General features: G+C 38.3%; 1 protein-coding gene across 2 annotated transcripts in view; it reads right to left on the bottom strand.

Moving 5' to 3' along the window:
* The window catches only part of LOC136857625 (guanine nucleotide exchange protein SMCR8), a 103,449-nt gene that overhangs the window by 51,994 nt on the left and 29,486 nt on the right, over positions 1-21,969 (bottom strand). The window contains exons 6-8 of one of the 2 annotated variants that reach the window (XM_067136418.2): positions 12,564-12,692; positions 11,216-11,491; positions 2,832-2,999 (exon numbers count right to left, since the gene is read on the bottom strand). In XM_067136418.2, the coding sequence (XP_066992519.2) occupies positions 2,832-2,999; positions 11,216-11,491; positions 12,564-12,692 (573 nt within the window). The remainder of the gene's footprint in view (positions 1-2,831; positions 3,000-11,215; positions 11,492-12,563; positions 12,693-21,969) is intronic. The other variant, XM_067136419.2, reaches the window with a different exon arrangement.

The following is a 21,969-nucleotide window of genomic DNA, read 5'->3' as shown; positions in this document are numbered from 1 at the left end:
AAGTAAAATGACGGAAAAAGAGAAAAAAAAGGGGGGAAATCATTGAGAAATGAAAGATGTGAAAGTTAAAACTTACCTTGAAAGCTGTTGAGCTGTTACCTAATTGTTAGGTGGTTTGTGGAGCACTGGCTGTCGCTAATGTCCTGCTCCTCGTGTTGTACGTGTGACGTCTTAGAGGAGGGGAGTGGATTTGAGAAGGTGGGGCTGTGGATATATGATTGGCGCTTGGGGAGGAGTTGTGTGTATTGGCGGGAGAATAGGGGCGTGATGAGTTGAGCGGCTTAGTGGGGGTGCTTGGAGAGCTTGTTTTGAGGATGTTAACAAGTCTTTTGTCTTTCAGATTTAAACTATTGAGCGAAAATATTAATTGTTCGTAAAGAGGGCTTCGGTTGTCTATTGGATCATTTAAATTTTTATTCTTATTATATTTTTGGTCCAAAAAAATGTATAAATTTTCGAACTCGGTCATGAGCCTGCCTTTATCTAGTCTTTTTAAAATTTGGAGATCCTGTTCGATTGTGGTAAAGCTATGTCCGGTGTCTTTCATATGGATGCTCATGGCTGAGTGTTTATTGTGCTTTTGGGCATTGAAATGTTCTGCATATCTAATTGCAAAGCTTCTACCAGTTTGACCGATATATGAACTGTTACATTCAGCACATTTCAGTCTATAAATTTTGGTTGGAGCCAAATTACAAATAGACAAATTGGAATGTTTTACCTCATCAATTTTAACAATTATAAATAACTGTACAGTAATTATAAATTGTGTTTTATTTTGCCAACATTTGTATATAATACGTAGAACTACCATCAAACTCAATATCATATAGACTTTGATTACTTTCATTTTTATACTGTGCATATGATGGCCTCATTTTAATATTAAGAAACCACTAGCGTATTTTACTATATGTAACTAGTCTATTGTTATTTCGTTTAGGATAGAACTTTGTACGTGTTTTTTAATGTATTCTTTCTTACATATTATGTTCATAATTTCCAACCAGATGTCTGGTTTAATTTTGAGGTGCTTTGATATGACTGATGATGCCCCACATGGAGGGTGAAATATGTCTCCATTTTAACGATGTTTAACTAAAAATGTTAACATCCTGTAGTGTATTGAATAGGTTGGAGTCCAATAAATTTCTCTTATATTATTATTGAGATTCTTTCAATACGGAAAATAAAATGATTTTCATTACTTACAATAGAAGTGAAGTGACGATCAAACAGCATGCCGAGAGTTACAAATCGGAACATTTTTATGTAAGCGATACAGATATATTGATGTGCCGACTTTGTAATCAAATGATGCCTATTTTTAACCTATTTGCCACAAAACACTAAATTTGAGAAGTATAGATGCTACAAAACGCTAAATTTGAAAATCAAAAAGCTAAATCTCTGATTTTTAAATGCTATAAACCACGAACTGAACACTATATGTATTATTTTTAAAATGCTTTGCAAATAAAACTTAAAACTTTAATAATTTAGGTATATACATATATACAGTGTGGGCAGAATAAAACTGGCCCAGATATATTCAACAATAGGACTAATATGGGACTGACCCTTGTTAATGAACATCACACAAGATGCTGGAAATGGCCTCATCTGAAGAAATGAAAAACTGAGGTTCCAAAGTCCTGACTCCACTTCACTCAGAAACTACTGGTAGAACTCGACAAACAAAGGTTCGTCTTGACACTTCAACGTATGCACAACAGTAAATTGGAAAGGATACAAATGTAGGTTCTTTTTGATAATGTTTTGGCACAACGATCTCTTAATTCCCACTTGCACAGATAAACATAATTGAGATTTGATCGGACTTTGTTTCAGGCTTTCCTTCACTTGAGCAATGTTTTCTGGTGTTCAAACTCTGTTCAGATAGTTGAGGTTTTTATTCGTTACATAGCCCTTTTCACACTATTTTGGCACTAAGTTTTGGATTGCACACTTTGCTGAAGGTTTTGTCAAAACACTTCCAGTCTTAAACCCTTGCACAAAAGAGTTCTGCACAGGTTTTCCACGAATTGTTCTTCGCATTAAAACATGACAGTGAACACACGCTGTTTTATCGTGAGCACCATTTTGTGTTGCATTCAACTGATCACTAAACATGTCTGCTCCTCGCACTCACACGTACTGTGATGTCACACTGATGTACTCGGAGATGAAAATGTGCAGACATGTGACAGAAACCAATTGGTGCATCAAAATCAAGGTTTCCAGCAATTCCTGTGATGGGCAGTTCTCCTGTACGTTAACAAGTGTCAATTCCGCGTCAGTCTTATAAATATTTTCTGGGCCAGTTTTATTTTGCCCACCCTGTGTGTGTGTGTGTGTGTGTGTGTGTGTGTGTGTGTGTGTGTGTGTGTGTGTGTGTGTGTGTGTGTGTGTGTGTGTGTACAAATATATATGTCGTGAACAACTTCCTGTAAATAGTGTATTAAACTGGTTAGGTGTACGAGAAGGTTCCTTTTGTCTGTCCTGTATTCTTCATCTTATACCACTTGTAGTCATCTTTCCCGTATGTTCCTTCCCTGATGAACAATTGCCATCATATTACAGTATGTAGGAGTTCTTATATTTCACTCTTTCTTTTCTTTTCCAATCTGATTATGTTGCTAGTATATTTTGTTATGTGTTCAACATAACTGAGAAACAAGAGATCGAGAGCTGAAACTCCTCCCTGTTCTTGCTATTAAATAAAAGAACTCTGGCTAATGGTAGATGTCCTGAGACTACACTTCTATGATGAAGATTGAGGAATATCACTAAAAACTGCAAGTGGATAAACTACACAGATCTTCACTCACCCAAGTACTCTCAAGATACTCCAGACTGTCCTGTGTGAGGCATTCTTGGCTCCTGGCACACTCCTGGAAGTTCTTGTCCGTTGCCATATCAAAAGGATGAACCATATTGATTAACAAACGTACAAACTCTGGATCTGCCAAAGCTTTCTGCACTACGAATTCTGATTCCTAAAAATCAAACAAAGCAGCACTTAATGTTCATGTCTAATAACATGACCACATTCAGAGATTCTCTTATTTTCTACACACTCTCTACAATGCTCAAAAAAGAAATCTGTTCACTTTTTAATATGTTTATACCTCCATGATATGCATACATACTGGAGTATAAACCATATAAGATGTGGAGTGGGTAGAACGGGCATCTATTCTACACAACTGGGGATGGTCAGATTCTCACTGTTGTGACTGTGGTGGGATTCAGCAGACAGTGAGGCATATCGTATAAGAATGCCCACTTGAATCTTTCCGATGCAACATAGAAACCCCAACTTAACAACACCTGAGGCTGTGGAGTGTAGTTTAGCCTGCGGTGCACATACTGTGCAAATACATTTCTAACTTAAATGAGCTGGATAAATTGATTAATTTTTATTTCTCTTTTGATGTTGCTGTTGTTTCACATGAGCTGTATAATAAATAAATAAATAAATTACAAATAGACATACAATTAAAACAAAACATCTTTGCAACAATTTATTATTTATTTCATGTCAGAGTGTTGAAAAACTTAAAATATAAATAAGGTATTATATACAAACAAAACGAAGTACATCTTATGTCACAAACATGTTTCACACAAAGTCTGCCCAGAAATGGGCAACAGCAATTCCCTCTTCAGTGGCTTGAGTCAAGTCTTGAAGTGTACAATGAACAGGGCAGGACTGACAGTCATAAAGGTGTTGGGTAGTTTGTTGCTCCTCACAATCACAGAAGTCTGACTGATCTTTCAAATAACCCTATTCTTTTAGGTTATCCTTGGATTTACCTACCCCACCCCACAAACGATTCAGTGCCTTCCAGGTTGTCCATTCCAAATGATGACCACGGGGTGGAGATTCAGAAGGCACCATCCAGTCAGAAAGATGCTCCATTTTTCCTCGCCACATATCACAACGTGCTGTTCTTGTTGGTTTATCCAGAGCCTTGGACACATTGAGAAAACTTTTCCTGGACTTCAGTCTTCTAGGTGGAGGTTGATGTCCAAATAACAGGTGGGTGTTTGTGAGATCCACCTTCAACCTCTCTTGCCTTGGAAATACATCTTGCCGAATGTCTGGAGGAGCAATACCAGCCAAGCAGTAAAGTTTGTCAGTGGGAGTAGGTTTCAGACACCCAGTAACTATTCTGCATGTTTAATTAAGGGCTGTATCCACCCACTTCGTATGGGCTGAGCTGAACCAGACAGGACATGCATACTCAGCTGCAGAGAAACTCAGAGCAAGAGCTGAGGTTCTCAACACGGTGGGATGGGCTCCCTATTTGCTTGAGCCAAGTTTACAGAGGATGTTATTTTGGACTGAGACTTTCTGCCCAGAGTTAACACAGTGTTTCTTGTATGTTTAAGGTCCAATCTAAGGTAACACCCAGGTACCTTGGTGTAAAACAATGCTTCACTTGCATACCCTTCCTCATCATGCACAGCTGTCTAGGAGCTTCTTGATTTCTAAGATGAAATGCACACACCTGCGTCTTAGTCGGGTTATGCACCAATTAAGAACTGGAATGAAAAGAGTTCTTTTGACTCTCATTATATGACATTATGGCACAATGAGTCAAAGACAAAGTGGTTTCTGGTATACATCAAAATGGCAATGTGGTAATTAAGCATCTTGGTATTGCTGCTCCTTGTATGGATAACAGTTTCACAATGCCTTCTCATGCTTCTGACAAGGTGCTGCACGTTCAGTAGAGACAGACGTCTCCACTTTTCCACAAGGGCAAGGGCTTGTAGTGTTTGGGGTGGTGGATTTCTCACTCGGATACATTGCTCCAGTTGGCTTCAGACTTGATCGACTGGATTCAAGTTGTCACTTCTGGATGTCCACTCCATTTGTTGCTAGAATTTCTAAATGATGCTGAGTAATGTGCTCTAGCATTATCATGCACGAATATTGAATTTCTTCCAAGTTGTCACACTAAGATCTTGTCAATGTACTAATGAGCAGTTGAGGATCCACTGAGAATGATCAGGAGATTGGTTTTTGTGTCAAGACTTATGCCTGCCCACACCATAATAGATCCACCTCTATAAACCATGAACAGTGTTAGATTGTACAGCTATCAGATGAAATCACTGTGCACGTTTTCTGTAGACTTGTTGAATACCATCTGAACAATATAACAAGAAAGGGATTCATCTGAGAACAGTACAGGATACCAGTGTTTTAGCTACGAGGGCGGATGATCTCTAACAAACTGCAGTCTTCTGCCACAATGTCATACGTCCAGTGCAAGTACGGTACTTAAGCAGGTCGTCAGGATCTTAAAATTGCTCTTTTGAAGTCTGTTTTCCGACTGTTTGGTCACTAACTCGTACTCTAGAAGCCTACTGTACATCCATCTGTAGTGATCATGCGGTAGGGAGTTTTTAAAGAGCTTGTAGATGCACAAAATGATCCTCTGAGTAGTCTTTTTGAAGCAGTGTTAAGTGCACAAGTGGCCTACCTTGGTCTGCACGATCAGAAATTACATTTAAACAGCACACTCCACACAGACCAAATTTCGAACACACTTTGAATTGAGGCACTTGTACCTTTCAACTGACGCCTACATCTCCCAAATTCCGGAATATAGTGGAGCCCTCTGTTATGTAAACAGGACATGTTACTAGACTGTCCAATTCCCCTCCCACTATACATTCGAAAAATGCAGTAAGGAACTTTTGAAGGCGTGACTATAACTGGTTTCTTTTGAACATTGTATAACCTATATAAATAAAATCGTAATTAACGCATAATCCTGAATACTATCCACACTGTTTTTACAGAAATATTGCTCCTTAAATTCGGGTGCAGGTCATATTTAAGCCTTTTGTATCGTGGTCTCATGATACATTGTTCCAAAGACGTATCAATGCGGCAACAGCGGTTTCATGCAACGCGTCTTGGCAATGGCTGAAACCTTGCTCTGTCACTCACTTCCGTGTTACCGGAACCACATGGTTGGGAGTTTATTAAAACTTTGTGTTCTGAGTGAAGAAGCCATCAGTGGTAACAAGTGATGAATTCAAAAAAGCGTTTGCGCTCCTTTACTGTGAGTGAGAAACTTAAAAGTTGTAACGGAAGCTGAAACCACTGAAAATCAAGCCACCGGCAGAAAATATGATACTGATGAATCATGTATTCACGACTGGAGAAAGGAGAAGGAAATGTTATTAAAAAGTAACAGTGATCGTAGGGCTCTCCAAGGGCAGAGTGAACATTTGCCTGAAAATGAACGGCTTTATAAATACTGAAAGGCATGAACTAGAGTATGGTGTATCGACTGAAATATGTCAACTAAAACCATTAGAGATCGTAAAGGAACTTAAAAAGAAGGGTTTTACTGCAAGCCGTGGGTAGATAAGGAACTTTTATTGAAAAAAACGGATTCTGGTGCTTTTAGTGTTTTTATTACTTGTAACTTGTTTTAGATTAGCAATTTTTGTGACACATTTGCAGAAATTAAAAAAATTGGTAAGTAAACATGTGATTTTTTCTTCTAAATTTGGTTGTTGGAAATTCAGGTGTGCGGGTCTTAGTTTGGTGATGGGTGGTATTCGGGATTATATGGTATGCGATACACTTCAAATTTTTGCCTTGCACTGCTTTTTAATCTCAAATTAGATATAAAAAATGTTGAAAGCAGTTTCAGTTCAATTACTGTCTGTTTGTGAGGACATTACCGGACAACAGGTCAAAGAATTTTTCAAAACTTGGTACTACGCTCTTCCAGCGTCCAGGACAGGTGACGTAAAGATATCCCGACTAGATCTCAGGGTTCATTATTTCTATCTTCATAAGTATTTTTATTGTGGGATTCAAACAATGCTGATATGCTATATAGATCTATCATCAGAATTGATGGACGTCTCCATCTGATGTATCATGAAATTGCAAGAAAATGGATAATTCTACAGCTTAAATCTAAACTGACCTTTGTTACAATGGAAAACATCAATAACACATCATATTAACCTTAATTAATGTAATTTATTCAAGAAAATAATAATTACGCAGATCACCATCATTTCCCCTTATCCAGCTCCTGCCAGGTCGAGATATTTATGGTACTTCTCCATCTTCCTCTCTCCGTCCACCATTCCTCTTCCACGATCTTGTCCCAGTCTAAATTTTGCCTTCTTATGCCGCTCTTCACTGTTTTAATCCACCTTGTTCTAGGTCTTCCTCTTGCTCTTTTGCCCTTGCACTTTGCCTCCAGCATCTATTTTGGAATTCTATTCTCCTCCATCCTCCTTACATGTCCAAACCACCTTAGTTTATTCTTTTCAACTCTCTCATTTAGCTTTCCTATCCCAACTTTCTTCCTGCCATATTCATTTCTCACTCTGTCTTTTCTATCATACTTCTTAGGAATTTCATCTCACTGGCTTGAATTCTACTCTCTTGTTTACTAGTCCAAGTCCAAGTCTCAGCTGCATACGTCAGTTTGGGTACATAGTACATTTTGTACATTATCTCTTTACTTTTTCTTTGTACTTCTTTGCTCCAAATAAGTTTTCTTACACTGTGGTAGAAAGTATTACTCTGCTGAACCCTCCTGCTAATCTCCATGTCCACCCTAGCATTTTGCATTAATTAAATCTGCCATTATATTCATATTTAATGCACATCCTTATTTATTACGGTAATATATAACCTCTTAACATAATATCACTTGGCAGTGTATATTGAAAATCCTAAAATTATCCCTCTTATAAACATTTCACATATGGTACAGTGTAACATGGGTAATTGGGATTCTTTGCTTTCATTGGAACATTATTAACACTTACTCCCTAACTAGGGTTTGTCTTATTTTTGATGAAGACTACCTATTCCCTTATCTCATTGGCATAAATAATCACTTGCAAGAATCTAATATAATTAAAATCATTCTGAAGACTCTAAACACATATCTATCAATGTAGGCTTTAACTACAGACATCCTAAACTTGTTACTACTGACTGATATACATGTTGTTAAAAAAATTTATCTTTTTCCGTCACTTTCTGGAATGATATCTATCATTTGGTCATCCTCTAGAGCTCTGGATTCTGGTCATTCTGCTTGGCCGGTCATCGCTATGACATCGGAAACCAGGGGTCATCTCTGCCATGTCGGTCCAGCTCAGAATCATCCAGATAGTCAACTCCCAATCTTCTTAGCAAGCCATGGTTTCCTTTAAAAACTCGATTGAGAATACAAAATACAGTGATAAAATCAGCTGTGATGTAATAACATTTTCAAAGCCTTCTAGCATGATTTATGTACTTGATTATGCTTAATACTGCTTTGTATAATATCAATGTCTCTATTAGATCTCCAATATGTCTGCAAATATTTCAATTTATTCTCATGAAGAATGGCTTTACTAGTTGTTAATTGTTTATATTGCAATATATTGAATATTCTTTCTTGTAGTCATGGCCTTGTCATTGCACTTTCCATATGCCACTGCGAATCAATTTATAAGTTGCGTATTTTATTATTTCATGCGTATTTGATTAATGTTTTATATGTTCTTCTACTGTCTGCTTATTTATATGCTATAAGTAGCTTTCTTTTCTTCTCTCGTTTTAATAATTTGACGCAATTTTTACAGCTTCTTCATCGGAACACGTCCACTCACTTGAGTTAGTCTTTCATTTGTAATTTTAAACAGTGTCGATGTTAACAATTTGAATATCTATTTTGTCTTGGTCACTGCCACCACGATTTTATTCATTACAACTTTGCGTTACTCTCAATTCCTTGATGATGATGATGATGATCATCATCAATGTCCCACTCCAGTCGCCCAGATTTCTTGATATCTTATATAATTTATTCACTGTGTCTAACTTCATTACTAGTAATCGCGTTTGTCTTAATTTGAATGAGCTTGATTGCTGGAATAGTGGAATGGCACAGTACTGTCTTTAAGTTCAGGGATAGCCGAGGTGAGCACTAGGCTATATACACACACCAATAAGATAATGGATTAGAGATGGCTGCCGTTCTGGTGAAATGACGCTGTGGTCAGCCTGGTGAATGTAATAGTACGGCATGGAACATGACTATGATGTTGTCAGGCCTCGTACAAGCCATGTGAGTAACAGTTGAGCAGAGGATGAGTAAAACACGAGATCTCAGTGCATCACTCTCGTACAGTAACAATTGCTGTTAATGAGAAGAATGAAGCAACATGGATGTAATAATCGCAAATATCTTTGTTAAAATTCTTTGTACATTAAAAGCACATGAAACATAAAATATTGAAAATAATATTTATTTTTTACTAGAAATCCTTTCCCCTTCTCTGTTCTATGTTCCTAGTTTTTTACCACCTGTATTCATCATTATATTTTTATCCCTTTCTTTCTGTTTTTATTGGGCTTTTTTCTTACTCCAAACTCCCAAATTAAGACTGTCAAGATGGTCCAGCAATGAGCATTGATGCCCACCTTTCTGATGAAGCTAGGAAAAGGGGAAAAATACTCACCTAACGCTGAGAAGAAATGGATACAGGATGAGTGGGATTGAAGAAGAGAGCCTATCAATTTGAAGATTGCAGACTAGCAAAAGATGGAAAAATAAATGAAGAAATTGGATAGAGAATCCAACAAGCCAATAGGTTTTACCAGTGTGTGAGGTATAGTGTGGAAATGGAAAGTCTCAGAGAAATTTAAGAAAATTCTGTACTCAATATATTACAGACAAATTTTGACATACATGGCAGGCACATGGACAACAACAAAATGGTGATGAAAGCAGAAACCAAGTAGTGGAGATGAAATTCCTTAGAGGAAAAAATGGGAAGGCACGAAGGGATAAAATCAGAAACAGAGAGAGAATTGGATTCCCTACACTGTAAGACAAGACAGAGACCAGTAAGCTGAAATGGTATGGACGGACACATGATGAGAATGGAAGAGGAAAGAGTTCCAAAGCGAGTATTTATGGAGAAAATAATATGAGGAAGAAATGGTGAAGGCCCAGAAAGGTGGATAGATACAGTGAAGGAGAGTGTAGGGAAGAAAGGAGTAAAAGTAGAAGAAATATCTGAGGAAGGAAGGGAGTGGTGGAGAGAGAGAGAGAACTGTGGAGGTCGTTGATTCACAACCCAACCAAGAAGACTGGAAACGGAAAATGAAGAAGAAGTGAATAAAGATGTGGAAACTGTCCATGTCATTTTGTATATTCATGTTTGCCCTCCTCTCCCCTTTCTACTGCTTCTTCCTGCACTGATCTGCCATTGTGCTTATGCTATCAAGCGTTCCTTTTCATGTTGCTGTCCTTCTAAAGTGAGTTTCTCTCATCGGTTGGCCGGCAGGCACGCTCAGCTTATCTGGCTCCCATTGACTCATCACTTCCTATTACACAGCGCAGCGACAGCACGGGAATGGTCGCACTTCGCAGTTCAGGTCCATGCTTAGTACGTGCATTAAGTGTTGATCTGTCGCTCCAACTGTTCTTAAGCTGTGAAGTGTTATTTCGGGGTATCATTCTCATAATGCCTCCACATGTGTACACGGTAGAGGAAAGGGTATTTATATATGATAATTATGTGAAAACAGAGTCTTGCAGGGAAGTTGTTATGCAATTTGTAACAATTTCCAGGTGGACGCCCTCCACATAGAGAGACCGCATGGTAACTTGTAAACAAACTGAGGGAATTGTTCTTTACTTGATAAGAAGCAAAGTGTTAAAAAATGTGTACTTAACGAGGAAAAAGTAAATGAAAGCGCAGAATGATTAGAACATACACCTATAAAATCCTAAGATGACTTGGACAAGAAGCCGGGGTTTCGAAGAGCTCAGCATGGCGGGCTACGAAAATGTTAAAGAGCATATCTAGAGAGAAATAGCCTCAATTATGGATGATGAAGGTATGCGCGTGAATCGGAGTTTCCTACGACAATGCTAGAAATGTGTTGATGCAGAAGGAGAATGTTTCCAACATCTCCTGTCATAAGGTATGAGCTTATTTTCTTAAATCTTAATTACTAATTTTCTTAATTTTAATTGTTATTTCATGCCATGCACAGATAAAGTGAGTGAAGTGCTGTCCTTGTCACTATGCCGCAGAGCAGGAAGTGATGAGTCAACGGGAGGCAGATAAGCTTGGCGCGTCTGCCGGCCAACCAATGAAAGAAACTCACTGTATATAGAATTCTTGTGTTATTACTATTCTCACTTACATTTGTTGAAGGAGCTGGTTTCAGAGGGAACATATCTAGAGGTTTTTCTAGTCGACAATGGGAGTATGTCCTAAGAATGTTCAGAAGTTCCCAGATGGCAGCAGCCAACCCCCACGGACTCAGAGATATCACACTCCTCAGGGAATCACGTCCCGACTTACTTCGAGACTCCTGTCTCAACTTGGATAGGTACGGCTCTATCTGGTAATTAATTCCCTCAGCGCCCATCAGAGCCAACTTCCACTCATTCAAGAAGTCTCTCTTTCTATCATCAACCTGAAACACACACGAGACATACAGTATGAGAATTTGAGCAGCTACTCAAAAAAGTAATGATAAAGTTTTATGTATGTTGTCAGGACAACAACAGGGTTACACCAAGTACTTGAGTAAATGGGAGAGCCGAGATAGAAGGAATTATTGTATACTAGCTGATGTACCCGTGCTTCGCTACGGGATTCTACATTGTATACAGAATTCTAGGTTGGGTAGTGTACATGTTGTGAGCAAGATTATCTTAAATTGTATAGCTCTTAACGTTACCTTAGAAACGCGACGGGAGGTCACCAAACATCTTTTCTCAAATGAAGACTGAGGGAGTTTTCACTGTAATGCTAGACCCAATTTCATACCATCAATAACAATCAGGTTATTTTCATTATAGTGCCTTTTTACATCCTCAGAAAAACTGTCTTAGTGGTTTTCCGAGCCGACGTCAATAGGAATGGCGCGATTAAAAGCAATGCTTTCATATTATGAGATACTCGTTCAAATGAAACACCACACATTTTCTCACTTTTAACGAACAGGACTACACTGCCTATCCAACAGTCCAAAGTTCCAGACCTGGAATGACCAAACCGCAGACAGCCATGATCCGCGAACACTCTTCGGCTTTCTTCAGCGGAGAGAGGGTCGAATAGTGTAGACTCCCAGGGCAAAAACTATGCCCAATTAATATTTTGTTTCCTAGGAGTACCCGATGAGTCGGAAAATATCAATTTACTACACTGGCGGCGGAAATATCTATCTGATTTGAAGGCAAATTTTTCCTCCAACCCCCTCTTTACTGCTAGTTTCGAATAAATTGAATGTAGAATTTAATAAAAGTGAGGAGAAAGAAGCTTTTCTTAAGAAACGGCTCCTTTCAGAGTTGAATTTTGAGTTATTTAGTGAATATTGCGATGCTATAATTTGGAAAAGGCCTAAACTGTTATTCTAGACCAGGCCATACTACTAGTACTACTACCACCACTAAGTGAGGCTCTGCCTTAAGTATGCACACTTCTCATTCAAAACAGCGCGTCAGAGTAGGGATCGAATATCTAAAATACTACGTGTTACGTACCAGCTGTATCAGAAAATGTATGAACCAGAGGAATGACTTGCTCAAGAAGAAAGTTTTCTCCAACTGCCCGGCTATTTCCCGCCAATATTCAGTCAGGCTGTTATACTCGGTACGCAGCAGTAATCCCATCTGTCGGAGTTGAGCGGCAGCATAAGAGACAAAGAACATCACAATAAACAATGGTCAATGTAATGTTATTGTTGATCAATGTTATGCACTTTCGATATTATAGGCTTACACATTTCGTTTTCGTCCGACTCTGAAATACCACTCTTATCATAGTCGGTACGGTAAAAATGAATAAAAGATAAATGATCGGAAATTGTATTCTCTATAACTTTTTTATATAGTACTTTTCGATAGGACCAATAATATTGGTATTTATAAATCACATTTTAGGCACCTTCCCCTAAACTACAATGTCATCCAGGATGAATAAAATTGTTTATAGCTTAGACTGTAGTTTCTTATTCCCCGACTCTATATACCGATTTTCATTAAATTCTGTTAACCCATTTTCTCGTGGCTCGGCGTTGATATAGACTTAGCAACAAAAATACAAATTCATGAATATCTGTTGTCATAGCCGGTACAGTAAAAAGACGACTAATATTTGAGGATTACATTTAGGCCTTCCCCTAAACTGCCATTTCACTCGGCGTAAATAAAATTACTTATAGCTTAAAATGTAGTGGCTCATTCTCCGACGTTTCATACGAATTTTCAATGAAATAGGACCACTAATAACGTAAATATTTTGAAATTAAATTTTAGGCCTTCCCCTAAACTACCATTTCACTCAGCATGAATAAAATTATTCTTAAGCTAGATTGTAGCGACATATTCCTCGACTTTTCATACCAATTTTTATGAAGATAGGACTACTAAAAACATAAATACCTGAAAATTAAATTTTAGGCCCTCCCCTAAACTACCATTTCTATTAGCGTGAATAAAATTATTTATAGCCTAGATTGTAGCGACTTATTCCCCAACTTTGCATACCGATTTTCATTAAATTCTCTTTGGCCGTTTTCTAGTGATGCGTGTACAGACAGACAGACAGACAGACAGACAGACAGACAGACAGACAGACAGACAGACAGACAGACAGACAGACAGACAGACAGACAGACAGACAGACAGACAGACAGAAATTACGGAAAAGTAAAAAATGCATTTCTTGCTTACTGTGGACATGACCAATACAGAAATACCATTATTTTCAAATTCTGAGCAATGTACAGACAAAACTCTTATTTTATATATAATATAGATTTATTGAACCTTACAGGCCTTCGCCCAATACAGTGTAGAAGGAATTATTGGATAACACGACAATGGGCTCAAAGAAATGCAATAATACCTGTTGTGAACTGAAAGCCTGCCTGCAACAAGGGAACACTGACCAAGTGATCACACTTGGAGGACTTGCATCTGTACTTCAACCCTTTGATGTGTTCATTAACCCCTCAAGCCGGCAAGGCAATTTAATCCAGAGCTGCTCACTTCTCAGGCGGTATTTAAATTGAAGCTCAGCAGAGGTTTAGATACCATCAAGTTAAAGAATTTATAATGTTAAATCTACAAAATATAATGTAATAAAAATTTTAGTACTATTTACCGAGATCATATCCAATATTTTTCAGTAATATATGTGATGACTGTTATTCAGGGTTGTCCATAATTACATGCAATATTTACAAAAGTACATACAGTGAAACTCGGTTAAGAAGTTCCCGCATAAGAAGTTTTCCTGCCTAAGAAGTGTGATATTCTTGGTCCCTTGATCAGTTGCATTAAGATATATGTATATTTATCCCGCTTAAAATGTTCTGTTGTAAATATATTTCCCAGTTAAACAGTTCAAATTTTAGAGCCCTTTGAGATAGAAAACGTCCGCTCAAAGCAGCTCATGGTTAGAACCGTCCAGTCCCCGTGCAAGTTGAACCCTGTGTTAGACCATTTGCGCCTGTCATGGAGCCTCTCCGGGCTTGCCAAGGCCATATGACGTCACGCTATGACAACACGGACACCAGATGCTCACTCTCATCTTGTGGAATCGAATCGAACCCATCAGTCGTAATTTCCGCTCCACCATTTACATCAAGCAGAATAGAATCGAATGGGATTCTACGTGGGAAACACAAAGCACGCAGTGGATGGTTTGATAAAACATTAATGCAGTAAGTTGCGTGCCGCGACTGGGTGAAGTTATTAATCGATGTGGCCTCAACATTAATTAAAAACCGAAAAATGTATTTGTCCACAACACAGCAGCTTCTTATGCATTACCGTACTGTTTGTTAGGAATACATGAACGACAACTGTAGGGAATGCCACTTACAAAAATGTTCATGGTAAATACTGTACATTCCAAGCCAAGTCAATTATCGTACTGACATACCGTACTGTATATGGACTCCAACATGATAATATGATTCTGAAATAAGGTTAACAATAATTGCGAAATAAATTACCGTATAGGCCTAATCTACCACGAAATTTAATATTCTAACCTGTTTCATTTTTCATTCCCTTGCTTATTTCCTTCCAGACATTCTCTTTTACGTTGTTGTTGCAATAATGCTTATGGGCCTTGTCGTAGAGGAAATTACGGTTTGGAACTAAACTGATAAGATTTTCCGTGTCCATTATTAGTTAGAAGTTAGAACTAATACGAAATAAAGAAACATCCTGACCATCCCGACTCTAAGCAGGAAACAGCAGACTTGCCAGCTGATACATACTATGCCGCCAAACAGCCAGCCGAAAGATCCCGATCGTGTACGAAGTTGAACGAATGTTGATAACCAGCTGGGTGTTGGTGAGAGGCCTGATACACGCATGCAGAGGCATTGCGATACCACGTGCTAGCATAAAATTGAAAGTTATTTTTATTTTTACCTTTATACGAGCTAAACATTGTACTATCGTGTCACTTGTAATTATTATATCGCATTATTAGAACGTAGCACAAGGATGAGGAGACATGAAATAAAATTCTCGCGGGAAAAGAAACTGTTTACGTTTAGATGTGCTAGTGTTGCTACTGCGTCTTTATCAGTCGCACATAATACCCCAATACTTTCCCATGCACTCATTTCTGCTACTTCGAACCTGCTTTTCTTTTCTTCATGACCTTTAGCATGAAGAGGATTAAAGCAGGAAAATAAACTCAATATCGGCTTGTCCATGCGGTACTTACGAAACAGCCAGAAACTACGCCCGTGGTTGTGACAACCAGTAGGAATGCAGGGACGATATAGGCCTATGAATAGGTTCTAAAAATCTCTAAGAATAAGTTGCCGATGTCCCATCTGCTGCTGTTAACTTGAAGTAGATGTCGGGGGGTGTGAGGTAGATAGAAAGCACATGATAACGAACTGTAGTACACGTCTTGTAGGCCTTAAGAAAAAAAAAAACTCTGCATGGCTCTACTTCTAAACTGACGTTTTGGCAGATTTTGGTCATTCATATCGATTTTTATCGGCAGAGCACGATCTCGAAACCCAGTTGCCAACTCTTAATATTTACATTTGCCACGTGGTTAACCATTCTCGCTCAGCGTGTATGGTATTCGGTACGTTTAGCGATCTTTTGCATTTTCCTTCAGTAATTAGTGTGTTTTTCATATTGTTGGAGGGTTCTAGTGACTGAGATCAGTGGAATGTTCCTTATTCTTAATAATACTGTATATTATCTTATTAGTGTCAGATGTTGTTAGTAAGTGTAGTATTTGTGAATTTGTTTTCAATCCATATTCAATAGTTTTTCTGAGTACGGTATTACATTTTACAAGGGCTGTTTATCGCGGTCGTATTGCATCAGCTGTTCTCGCGGTGTAGCACGCTGGCAACAGAAGAAGGGCGATGCTAATTTGTTTTGGGAAACTTCAATTTAGAAGTAAGGAGTATAAGCTATGTATTGCCAAGTGTAGTGTAGCGTCGTAATTAGTGTGAATAGGTGTCAGTGAAGGTAGTTGTACTTGTAATATCAACGTACGAACGTTTTAAGTGAAAATGAGTGGAACTCAGAGAAAAGTGATCAAGCGAAAGGCACTAACAATTAAAGACAAAGTGGAGATTATAAGGAAAGTGGAGTCATCTACACTTTCCCGTGTTGCTTTGGCGATGGAGCTGGGGATGCCGCCGTCTACTTTGAACGGCATTATAGCGAAGAAAGACGAAATCTTGGCTTCTGCAGGGAATACTTCATCAAATTGCAAGAAAGTTAAATCTGGAAAGTACGATGAAGTAGAACAAGCTCTGCTAATATGGTTTAAACAGCAGCGAAGTTTAAACATACCTCTGAGCGGGACTATTGTGAAGGAGAAAGCCGAAGAAATTGCGTGCAAATTAAAGGTACCTTTTGCCGCATCGAACGGGTGGTTGGACCACTTTAAAAATCGAGTCAGTATCGTTTACAAAACAATTTGTGGCGAAGCAGAGAGTGTAAGTGCGGAGGAAACAGTTTTGTCTGCTAAAATAAGCAGTTACAAACCTTGCAACGTTTTTAATCTTGATGAATTTGCACTTTTTTTTACCAGCTTATCCCGGATAAATCTCTAGTTTTGAAGGGAGAATCTAGCCATGGGGGAAAATTAAGTAAATTGCGAGTTACGGTATTGGTTGGTGCTAATATGGAAGGAACTGAAAAACTACCTCTACTGATGATAGGGAAGTCTAGGAAGCCACGTTGTTTCAAAAATGTCAGGACTTTACCGTGCAAGTACACCAGCAACAAGTCAGCTTGGATGACAAGTTCCCTGTTTGAAGAGTATATGCGGGCATTAGACGCCAAAATGGGGAGCCAGAACAGGAAGATTGTGGTGTTTATGGACCACTGCCCTGCTCATCCCAAGGAGTGGCCCCATTTAAGGAACATCAAGGTAGAATTTTTTCCACCGAATACTACATCGGTACTACAGCCCATGGACCAAGGAATCATTAAGGTATTGAAGTTGAGGTACCGAAAATCAGTTGTGCGCTGTATGCTGCTACGCATGGAAGCAGGCAAACCCATCTACAAACCATCTCTTTTGGACACAATGCATTTCACTGCCTCATCATGGGATTCAGTGGAGCCTGTAATAATAGCAAATTGCTTCAAGAAAGCAGGCTTCGGTGGTGGTACCAACAGCATTATTATGGAAGTTGTTGATGAAGAGCCAGGGTGCTGGAAAACTATACAGGAGAATATGGAAATTACCAGTAGTTTCGACGACTTCACTGCCATTGATGATATGGTAATTCCTTGCGAGGAGCAGACCATCGATGAGATCTGCAAGGAAATTCAGGCAGGAGATGAGGAGATTGAAGAAGAAGAGGAGGAGGTTGAGGAAGAGAATCCCCCAAGACCATCTTGCAGTGAGGCAAGCATCTGCCTTGAAAAACTGAGGCGGTTTATAGAAGGTTCAGTCAGTGTGCCTCACAACACGTGGAAGGCAATGTGGGAAATGGAGAGGTTTATAGTTCAAGAAAGCAGTAAAAACCTAAAACAGTCAACCCTGGACAATTTCTTTTCCAAGTAGGAGCCTTGACTTTTGTGTTTGGAAATGTATTTAATGTCTAATACAGTATGGAATTTACATAATGTAGACTACGGTTACCATCTACCATTTTAATGTTCTTAGTATTTTTTATCCCTTGTGCAAGGTTTTATATAATATGTTCCCTTCTCCTACCAAGAATTTTTATAATACAGTATGTTCAATTACAGTATTTTACTTTATCTCTAAAAATACATGTCATGATAATCTAATATTTACAGTATATTGTGGCTTTCTTTTAGCAGCTCTTATTTATCAGCCTATTTCGATATTGTTCACAAACAAGGAAATCTGTTGGCTGTGTGTTTCACATGTATGTCAAAGGACAGAATAAGTTTTCGGACATTACCCCTTTTAAGAAGTTTCCTGCTTAAGAAGTTTTTTTTTTTTGTGGTCCCTTGAAAAACTTCTTAATAGAGTTTCACTGTAATTTGGATAAGTTCCACTTTTGGTATTTGTTTCACGTATATTTACAAAGAAAGCAACTGATAATACTCAATCTACATATATTCGCAGGTACTAAAAGGGCATTCCTTTCAAATTCACAGGATCATTTTTGTGTTAACTTCTTTGAAATAAAACTCAAGACATAGCCCAACTTCACAGTTCAGACAGCAGTATACAGTATCCTTCCATTTGTTCTTTTGTGCCTTACATACAGCACATTACCTTTGGGACCTTGCTTTTTATCCAGTTGGTGGAATTTTCTCAATAAAACGTCTTTCCACTAGCCATGCTGGTGGAAGATTTCCTGAGGGGCATCCAGAATTACAGGCAGTTTGATTTTACTAAATCCAGTCTGAATGCCAGACTGTCAGGCCGCGTGTCAGTGCATATTTTTAATTCAGGCTAGACAGCAATTCTGCATCACTTTCTATTTTTCTTAAAGTAAAGGGCATAAATGTTGCTGGCACCCTCAAAATGAATATAAAACTGTTCCAGATTCAGTCAGACATAAAAAAACTAAAGAAGGAGAAGACATTGCTGCATAAATCAACGGAGTAATGGTGTTGAAATGGATAGATAAGAGGGATGTCTCCTTCATTTCAACATTTCATAGCAATGAAATAATCTGCAAAACAATTAGGGGAAAGGAAATTGAGAAACATAAATGCATTTTCGTATACAATTCTTGTAGGGGACCAAATGGCAGAACCTTATGCCGTGGAAAGGAAAGGTCACAAAAGTGGTACATAAAACTGTTTTAGCATTTCTTGAATGTGTCAATACATAATTCATACATTTTGTTTTCAAAGAAACAGTCCACTGACAGTCTGGCTGTTCAATCAGTTCCCTGTAAAAGGAGTTAACGCCATGTGTGACGTATACAGACTCCCAAACAAGAATAGACTAATGACTGAGCTTAGCGTTCTGTATGAAGGAACTGATTTCAGAGAAACCGACGGTGCAGTTCCCTTGCTTCAACTAATCCTGAAGAACAAACTTCAAGGTATCTTCGCCCAAATTACAGAATTATTCAGGATTTTGATTACTATTCCAATGACCACTTCAGAACCGGAAAGATGCTTTTTGAGTCTTAAAAGGATTAAAAAGTTCCTTCGAAATAGTATGTGTCAGAAACGGTTGAATGCATTAGCGATGCTATCAATCGAGAAAAAGCTTATCTCGGAAATAATGAACTTCACCCAAAATGTGACTGACAAGTTTTGCAGCAAAAAAGATCACCATATGGACTTCATACTGTGCCATTAGGTTAGTAAAAACAATATTTCTCGAATGAATTATTTATCTCGTAGACAGTATGTTGTTGAAGTATTCATCTGCTTCCAAATTAATGCTATTTTTGTTTGTTCTGAGTTAAAAATTGTGAGAAAAGTTTTATTATTATTATTGTTGTTGTTGTTACCAAGTTTGAAGTATGCGTTGTTCATCATGGCAATATGCAGATTTAAAACAGCGTATTTAGCTTGTTTTTTTTGTAGCATGTAGGACGATTTTTTCACGAGCCGCCACTGCTCTTAGTGTGGGTTAATATTTTTAATTCAGGCTAGACAGCAATGTTATTGTGTTTATTGCAATTGTGTTAGGTTCTATATAATTATTGTAAATTACATTCACTCAATGATTTTCTCTGTCTCCTAGTGTGCTATTCCTTTTATATTAAAATCAACCAGATATATCTAAGACATGACATAGTCCTGTGAAGTAAGTGGTGCCATGAATGAATAGATGAGTGCATTTATATCTAGGTGAATGCATTCTAATTTGGTCTAAACATTTTAGGAGCTGTTCCTTCTCAGTTTCCAAACTGCCCAGAGTACTTATCTGATACCACATCTGCCCACCAAGAAGCTCCAGATGATAGGTGTTGTCGAGTAGACAATGAAAGTTTGGCCAAGGCTCTTGATCAAAGTTTAGAGACCTATCAAGATCATGTCAGTACTGTTTCCTTCAAGAACTTCCAGGAATTTAAAGAAAAATTAAGTTTAATATCTGTAAAACAAGACTAGAACTGCATTGAAAAGGAACAGTGTGTTTACTTCATTTTAATGAAGGAAGAGCCTATCCCACATCTGCATTTTGTCATTTAACAAATAGGATTCATTACCTTGGTGGCACATATCCTACAAAATCATTAACCATACTTTTCATTTGTCCGTGGTAAGCTGAAGGGCTGAGGCTTTCTCATTTTTTGATTACATTACTATTATTAATTACTGAGTTGATGAACCTCTATTAATTCCATTGAAAGGGAATGTGTAAACTCTGAATTCAGGGTTAATCACTAAGTTCCTTCAGTAGTAAACATTCTTGTGCAAGTAATTTTGAATTCAATTACGAATTTCCTCTTCCAATATTATAACCTGGTTATGAATTTTCTCTTGAAGAAAGTACTCTTTCCAGCTTTTGTTATTGCATGTAATGAATGTAACATGTACAGTCATTTGGGGTTATTTCGGACGCAGGAGGTAATTTCGGACGAAATGGTACTTTTTCGTTTCACGGTTGGTCACTCTGAATTTTCCAAGATAGAATTCCCGTGCTGAAATTTTAAAAATACAAGACGAATTCCCGTGCCAATTTTAGCGCGTATATCCTGCGTTACTTACGAAATTGTCACGTTAATAATGGTTGTTGTTGTCGGCTTCATTATAGCCTTGACAATTGGTACAGGAACTTCTTAGTGTACACAGGTATTAAAAGAGTCCAGCTGCTGTTCACTATTGTCTACCATTTGTTCTGTTGTGTTTGAAAGTATCTGGGAAGCTTCTACAAAGTTTATCTTTAACCACTTCGTTCTACACACATTTTTCTGTGAATCTATACAAGACTGGGGTAATTTCGAACTATGCTGCGTGTGTACAAGAGAAGATTAGGAGGACAGTTGTATTGCAACTACGAGAAAAGTAAACTCGATGCGGCAGTAAATGCCATTAAGGCTGGAAAAATGTCTTACCACAAAGCCGCGGAGTATTTTCAGGTACCGCGATAGACCCTGGAGAATAAGGTGAACTGCACCAACCCCAAAGCAATCGGAGCACCACCTGTCCTGGACACTGAAGAGGAGGAAATGCTTGTACACGGGATCATCTGAGCAGCACACCGGGGATATCCTCTCACTTCAAGTGATATTCGATATATTGTAAAGGGGTACCTTGACAGGATTGGAAGAAAGGAGAGGAGATTTACCCAGAATCTTCTAGGTGTTGAATGGACAAAGTCTTTCTTAAAGAAGCACTCCAGCATTCTCTCTGTTCACCTCTCAGAGAACATTAAGAGAGCTCGTGCTGAGGTTAGCTCAGAGTCAGTGCGCAAATTTTTCATTAACGTGCAACCCACTCTGGAAAACATTCCACCGTAAAATGTCATAAACTATGACGAAACCAACTTAAG

This window comes from Anabrus simplex, chromosome 1 (assembly GCF_040414725.1).
Source record: "Anabrus simplex isolate iqAnaSimp1 chromosome 1, ASM4041472v1, whole genome shotgun sequence".
NCBI classification, from domain to species: domain Eukaryota; kingdom Metazoa; phylum Arthropoda; class Insecta; order Orthoptera; family Tettigoniidae; genus Anabrus; species Anabrus simplex.
The sequence above is the reverse complement of the archived record's forward strand: the minus strand, read 5'-3'. Positions and strand labels throughout refer to the sequence as shown.